Source organism: Punctularia strigosozonata, assembly GCF_000264995.1.
Source record: "Punctularia strigosozonata HHB-11173 SS5 unplaced genomic scaffold PUNSTscaffold_10, whole genome shotgun sequence".
NCBI classification, from domain to species: Eukaryota; Fungi; Basidiomycota; class Agaricomycetes; order Corticiales; family Punctulariaceae; genus Punctularia; species Punctularia strigosozonata.
Window position 1 is genome coordinate 1394002 of NW_006767442.1, and position 7181 is coordinate 1401182.

The following is a 7181-nucleotide window of genomic DNA, read 5'->3' on the forward strand; positions in this document are numbered from 1 at the left end:
GCCCCCCCCCCCCCCCGGGGGAGTCGGAATGCGGCGCTTGGCGCCACTTTACTCACGTCGAGAGTCGAACCAGACGACGGCAAGACTTGGGCAAACCCCGTTTCGGGGTTAGGGTTATTTAAGTCCGTACTCTCCGGGCCTTCAGCCGGCGCCAATCCAGCGCTCATGATCATCTCGCCGACTCCTGGAGCGAATTGCATGATGGTAAGGCAGAAGTTTCGGTGATTAAGATGCAACCAGCTGAGCTCTGACTACTTCCGTACCCTTGTCATGGCCTACTAACATCGACACCGCTGGCGGCGTATCCGAGTCTCAAGGAGCATTGTCATATTATCTGATGGCAGTGGCCAAGAAGTCTGAGCTGAATGATGAGTTATCAAGGGCGGAACGAGCTGCAAATAGTGTTCACGACCCGCGAGCAGCAGGATGGGACCACTTCGCTGAGAAGAGTCGTAGGTGTTTTTTGTGTTACAGATGATCTGCTCTGACTTTCATGGTGCAGTTGATGAACCAGACGCCGTGACAGGCTATAATAGTGACATGCTTGGAAGTTTGAAGTCTGAGATCATGAACCTGGCTGAAAATGTTTTTGACCACTTCGTGGGCACGAGCAAAGTATTGGTTGATGCTCTCAACGAGTTATCAACGGCGCACCCATTCATTCGAGGTGAATCTTCGCCTCACACTTATCCTGTACCGGATTTCATTTTCCATGTTGACTGCGACTTCCAGTGGCTTTCCTTGCATTCAAAGCGGTAATCGAGTTGGACATCAAGAGGCGGGAGAATGACAAACGGATCCTTGCCCTCAGATACCAGATGCAAGATATGATGTGTGAAATCCTGATGTACTGTTGACCTCTTTCATTCACCATGGCTCGGTTCTTAAACTATGTTATGGACTAGCATATACCAAGTCGCAATCCCTCAAGAGACGATCGAACAGCGGCTCTCAAAGAGAATGGAAGACATTGCGAACGATATAGAAGGATGTGCGAACACGTGCAATGTGTGGACAAAGAAAAGGACCATAGGTTAGCTACACGTCCCTTGTGGTGCGTGGCTTGTACTCATAACCATTCTTTCCAGTCAAGGTCTTCAAGAGTCCTGGATGGGAGCGTAAATTCAACGATTATGTGGAAACCTTCCAAAAGCACCAGGTCAGTATCCACGCAGATCTCGACCTGCAGGTCAGCGCAGGGATTAGTTCAGCCAACGAGGCCATCGCCCGAGTCAAGTCCAAAGTGGACCTGATAGTCTTCCATCTTCTTCGTTCCTCGGCGGAGAAGGACGTAGTCTCTCACATGGACAGGAAATCACCTGAGGCATATTTGAAGAATGATAAAAAGCTCTTATCTCTGATCAGGCTCAGCAAGCAAAAGGTCATCGAGAGGAGGAGAGATAAGGGTGCAGGGGTGTCCAGCCGCAATCACAAAGACGTTGATGATGAAGATGGAATAGAGGTCAAACTTCTGGTGGATATCAAGCATGAAATGGCTGTCAGGGCATGGCTCCCACACTCGCCTCATGTCTCATTGTTCTCTCTTTTCTGCTTCCGCTTCTGTCCCATTTCGTTCATTCCCCCTAATACTTCCGTCTCCCTATTCGGTCACGCTCTCCCGCACCCTCCTAGGCCTCCCGCGCCCTCCTTTTCGCATCTCCCCTATTTTGTTCCGTCGCTCGGTGCTCCTAGGGCCTCCGCACCTGAGCGGCCTTCCTAGGCCACTCCACCGGTCACGTGTCGGGCGCCTGAGGACCCTCCTCTTCTCCCATTGGACCATCTTTTGTTGCGCTGATGGATTATTCAGCTACTATATAGTCGCCTGTCGCACCAGGGAGCAACCCAGACTTGTTCTCTCAGTTGCCTCCCTGCCTTGTGCGACAGGTATGTGTACTTCCCCTCGTATCTTCGTATATATACTCAGTTGCCTCCCTGCCTTGTGCGACAGCGTCTCCACTGCCGTCCCGGGGGATCCGTGCCGCTCCTAGGAGCTCCAGCGCGTACTCTGACATACACCAGCCTCTACAGATGCCAACCTAGACCTGCCACTATCTGAACATGATGTCCATGATCACATCATTCCTAATGGTCCTGGACTGCCTATAACCAAAAGGAGCTACAGTGACTTTGTGGGTCATGGACAGCAGATGGTAGTTGCCCGCATGTGGATGACTTCATTGAATAATTTTTTCTTTGTGAGAGTTAGTTGATGCTCTTCTCACAACATACATGTATTTGGCTTATGCTGTTTTCATCACAGTTGGAGGATCCTAGTGCTGATAAGGTGTTACTAGAGCAGTTAGCTGTTGTAGTGCTGAGGGAGACAAGACAGGCAGTTCACAATGTGAAACAGCTGGAGACAGACCCAACTTGGTGTTTCGTACTGAAGGTTGTTATGTTCTCTTCACTGTGATTTGCTTTACTGAAATTGTTGTCATAGCAATCTGGCCTTGCAGACATTATTGTCGATATTGCTCAGCTTGACACTTCTTTAGAGCGTCATGACTACATGAAGCACTTGTTTTTGTATTACCGTTGGAAGGAGACACTATCGCACTGCTTGGAGATATGGACACCAGTCAGGATCTGTGCTCTACCTTGTGTGGAAACTGGTCGTGCTATAAACAAGGGTCAACATACAGTCTGTCAATGTTCATTTACAGTATTTTACAATAAATGACATGGTATTTAGAAACGGCATCAATTGGCCAGGAATTGCCTACATCTCATCGATCTCCATGTCCCATTTTCCTTGCGTCCTGAAGAAATATATTTTCTGCTGTCACAATCGTGTTTTGATTCTGCATTGAACTCTTGGATTTTTCCCTCTTTGAAGAAGGCTGGTCAGTTGGTAAGTTTTTTTTGTTTCTGTTTTGTATTGAGATTTATGGTTATCTGGCTACAGTTCAAATGGCCAGACTGTGACACGGAATGTAGTGTTGACGACGTATGGGAGGCTATTTGTGTTTGGTTGGGCTTACTCAACAAGCATAAAGCTGAACTCTCAACTACATTTTCCCCTATCATGCGACAGGTTATACTCTGCACCATGGATTACATCAGAATGACCAAGATGGACGATAAACAGAAGGATAAGGGGGGGAATAGGACCATTCATACATCCCCAAGTACCGATACAACTATCTTGCTGCAAGCTGCAAGAAGTGTGAAGATTTACCTCAGGAGGACCAGTGCTACCATGAAATCCATGTCTGTCGTCATCATGTTTCTGGATACAACCGATTGTTTGTGGTTGCTCATTGTGTAGGGGACAAATTGGCACATTAATCATGTTCCCTAATGCTTTCTGTTTATTGATTGGAATATAATTTCAGACTGATCCATTCCGTGTTGTCGATATGAATGGCTCAGCTTTACCTCCATTGGATTTGAAAGCAATTGAAGCTCAGCCTGAAGTAATTGCCCGCTGTGGACAAGATACATTTGTGGTTTTGGCGGATGATGAAGACATATTTGAGCCAGTGTGTTTTTTTCTGTGTACGTTCAATCATCATTTGCTTATTTAGGCCAGGTTGCTGCCAGTGCATTTTCTGTGGTCCCTAAGGAGGGGTTTAGTACACTGTCAGCCAACTTTAGAGCTCTTCATGGTCTGCCCCAAGTCAAGTGTGGCAAGGGGCACAACTTTGGTGAGATGCATGTCACTGGAGCACGAGTTCCAAATGGAGGAGCTGCTGGCGATTGCATGACAGCCTACCATGGCACACAGATGAACTCTCCTGAAGATGTCATTCACCACTTTTGCAGTGCAAAGGTGAGTGTTGTATGGTTCATAAAATACCTCCATTACTGATGTATTCCTCAGGATTTGTTTATAGTCACAAAGGCACTTGCACAGGTGTACCCCCCATAATTTCTGGACATACGTGAAATGTCTGCACAGGCCGACCTTCAAAGTGTAGGCGAACATGGGTTTTCAGTATACTACTGCTATGATTACCGGGCTAGTCTTCATTATGATCGGGACTCATCATGGACAGTTGCTGCCCAGATTATCAAGTCATCTTCCCTGGTCACAGAAGAATATTGCTTTGCATTGCCAGAGTGGGGAGTGTATATCCAAAGCAATGAGAACTGTGTATGGTAAGCGTTGCAAGTGGTCTATGTGCATGGGCTTTGAGGCTAATTGATTGTAGGGGCTTTGATTCATCTCATCTTCATGGTTCTATCCATCCCCACTGGTTTGCAGCAATAAGGTCCACATAGATGACCTCCAGTCTGGTGGAGTTGCTGCTGTCCTTCGCAAGATTAACATCACCACTGGGGAACGATACCACTATCTCCGGCAGACCATAGAGCAACGAGCAAAGTATTTGAGAGAATATATTCCCAGATCCATGGATGTATTGTAGTACATATTTTACTACAGTGGACAAGTGTTGGAGATTCTTGGACAATGATGTGTGAGGGCCTGACCTATATACCTGCAATGTTGTGATGTTGCACATCTGTCGGAGTCAATTCAATCTCCACAACATAGGAGGCGCACTGTTGAGCGCAGAGAGGGTCGCACTGTGAACGCAGACAGGGGAGAGCGCTGTTGAGCATGGGCAAGGGGGCACTCTGTTGAGTGCAGGCAAGGGGGCACTCTGTTGAGCGCAGGCAGTCACGCGCCACATTGGACGGGGCGTTTTTGGCCCACGCATCACGGCACACCGGTCTGCCTCTGAACGACGTGAGTGGCGCCGAGCTGGGCATGCGGGTGGTCAGCAGGCTCACGAGGCCGGCCACCGCTGCGCCTCCATGGGACAAGGAGGAGAGGTAGGAGGGGGTGTCATGCTGAAGACAAGGATAATCGGGTTGGAGACGGGCAAGGTGGAGTGTGCGACGGGGCCTTGGCACTGCGTGCAGACGGCGGCAAGGTGGGAGAGGTACCAGGGGGGCGAGGAGGGGGCGACAGTGAGGAAGTTGCAGATGTAGATGATGCGCAGGCGGTGGCGGCAGGGAGGGGGGTGGTGTGGGGGTGGTGGTGGTGTCGGACGAGTTGGAGGAGGGAGATGGAAGTGTTGGAGGACGCACAAAGTTGACGAGCTTGTTGAAGAAGGCTTTGAGCCGGGAGGAAGTTGTTCCCTGCGCACTCGCAACAAGGAAGGTGCGCGTGCCACCGTCGGGTCAGCTGTGCACAGTCGGGGACGAGATCTGGATTGTCATGCATGAGGGGAAGGCGAGGCGCTCCAGGTCGACTTTGTCGCTGTCCCCAAGCGCGGCGGACCGGTTGGACCAAGGGGGTGTGGTTGTGGGCAGCGTGGGCACAGGCGAGGTGAAGTGGAGCGGGTTGGAGGAGCGCTGGAGGACGTCCACTGTGGGGGAGGGGAGAGAGAGTGAGAGAGTGAAAGAGTGAAAAGGAGCCAATTAGGGATATCAAGTACGGTGGACGACACACAAACAGCTCACCTTTGCTGAACTGGCCGTGATTGCTGCCGGTGAGTTGGACAGCGTCAAGGGCGACGACGTCCATGCCCGGCGGCAGCACTGTGGAGATTGGTGGTGGCAGTGCTGTGGAGCCCGGTGTCGGCAGCACTGTGGAGCCCGGTGCTGCCCACGCTGTAGAGCCTGGTGCTGCCTGCAATGTTGAGCACAGTGCCACCTGCGCTATGGAGCGCGATGCTGCTGCAATGTCGAGCCCAGTGCTGTCGAGCGCTGCGTTGGCAGCGCTGTTTGTGTTCGGCACTGTGGAGCCTGGTGCCGCCTGTGATGTCAAGCCTGGTGTTGCCTGCGATGTCAAGGGTGGTGACGGTGGCGCTGTGGAGCAGGGTATTGGCGGCGCTGTGGAGCCCGGTGCTGCCTGCGATGTCGAGCCCGGTGCTGTCGAGCGTGGCGTTGGTGGTGCTGTTTGTGTTCAGTGCTGTGGGGTGCGGTGTCGGTGGGGGCACTGTTCAGCATGGTGGCCATGGCACTGTTGAGCAGGGGGGGGCACTGTTGAGCGCGGTGGCAGCATTGTTGAGCACAGTGTTCGGTGCTGTGGAGCGCGTGGGGCACAAAGCCGAGCGGCCCGGTTGATACTGGTCACGTGACTGGTTGGTTTCTTGAGCGCAAGTTTCTGGCTTCTCCATCCCGGCGTCTCTCCCAGAGTTTAATACCTAAAGTGAACCTTTTGAAGGACAAACAAGTGCCGGTGATGGTCTACCCCAATGGAACATTCTCTTGCATTACTGCATTAGATATGAACCTTGGTTCCTCAGTTTCTGTTTGGATAGATTGTCAATGGTGTAAGTGTCTTCAAGGGAGGTTTGCCAAGGGAATAGACTATGATGGGAAGTGTTGTGAATGATTAGTTGCATGCCATTATTATCTATAAGCATCAAATATTGACATTTTTATGGTTTGGCCTGTACTGATGTTCGATTTCACAGGCCAAAATACTTTGTATGGGTTATGTGACTACGCTGGGGATAGAGGACAACATATATTTATGGTGGGTTTTATTGCATATACATATCAAAACAAGAACAAAGTCTGATGTAACAGTTCAGGTGGCTTTGGCCTTACCCTTGCCCTTTGACTTTATATCAGTCACCTTGGATGACTTCTTTGGTGACTGTCAAGATCGAGACGGAGCTAAGTCCGACGCCGGAGGTGTGACGTCCGGACCTAGCAAGATGATCGTCGGAGTCAGGTCGGAAGAGAGTCGGAGTGAGTCGGAGAATGTCGGAGCAGAGTTTCGAGATACAGAGAGTGAGTGCGAGTACGGACCAGACTCAAGCTTTAAGGCTAGAGTCGCTACGCGCTCTAAGTCCGTGTCGGAGCAGAGGAGTAACTTAGTCGATATTCGAACTAAGGAGCTAGAGTACAGGAGCTAGGAGTTTATATACGCGGAGGCACGGTTCGGAGCTCGTATCGATAAGGAGTTATCGGAACTATGAACCATGTGGAACAATCAATCGTAAAGACGGAGCATATGGTTACGAAGCTGATAATCGGAGGTAGAATAAGTCCGAAGGGAATATCAAACCGTTAAAGGCATATCGATCGTGAACGTCGGAGTTGAATCCGTTATGACTCGAGAACTACCGGGACGTTGAGTCGCCGGAGGACTATTCATGTGATAATGTAGGTCCGGTACCGGAGCTGCTACTCCGATGGCGGACAACCCGGAACGACCGGAGCTATCGTACTTGGCCTGGTTATGGCCCAAGATCCGACACGTGACAGTGACTCATTGC

At 50.5% G+C, this 7181-nt stretch overlaps 2 protein-coding genes across 2 annotated transcripts; one reads left to right on the forward strand and one right to left on the reverse strand.

Moving 5' to 3' along the window:
- Positions 1-337: 337 nt before the first annotated feature.
- PUNSTDRAFT_136685 (uncharacterized protein) lies at positions 338-1720 on the forward strand (the record flags this gene model as incomplete). The annotated part of the gene is made up of 5 exons (XM_007386276.1): positions 338-452; positions 503-667; positions 733-832; positions 906-1033; positions 1089-1720. 5 exons carry the CDS (start codon positions 338-340, stop codon positions 1718-1720), a joined length of 1140 nt encoding a protein of 379 aa, XP_007386338.1.
- Positions 1721-4733: 3013 nt separating this feature from the next.
- On the reverse strand, positions 4734-6071 carry PUNSTDRAFT_136686 (uncharacterized protein; the record flags this gene model as incomplete). The annotated part of the gene is made up of 5 exons (XM_007386277.1): positions 4734-5088; positions 5153-5318; positions 5413-5707; positions 5754-5863; positions 5936-6071. The coding sequence occupies 5 exons, from the start codon at positions 6069-6071 to the stop codon at positions 4734-4736; spliced, it is 1062 nt and encodes a 353-aa protein (XP_007386339.1).
- Positions 6072-7181: the final 1110 nt, after the last annotated feature.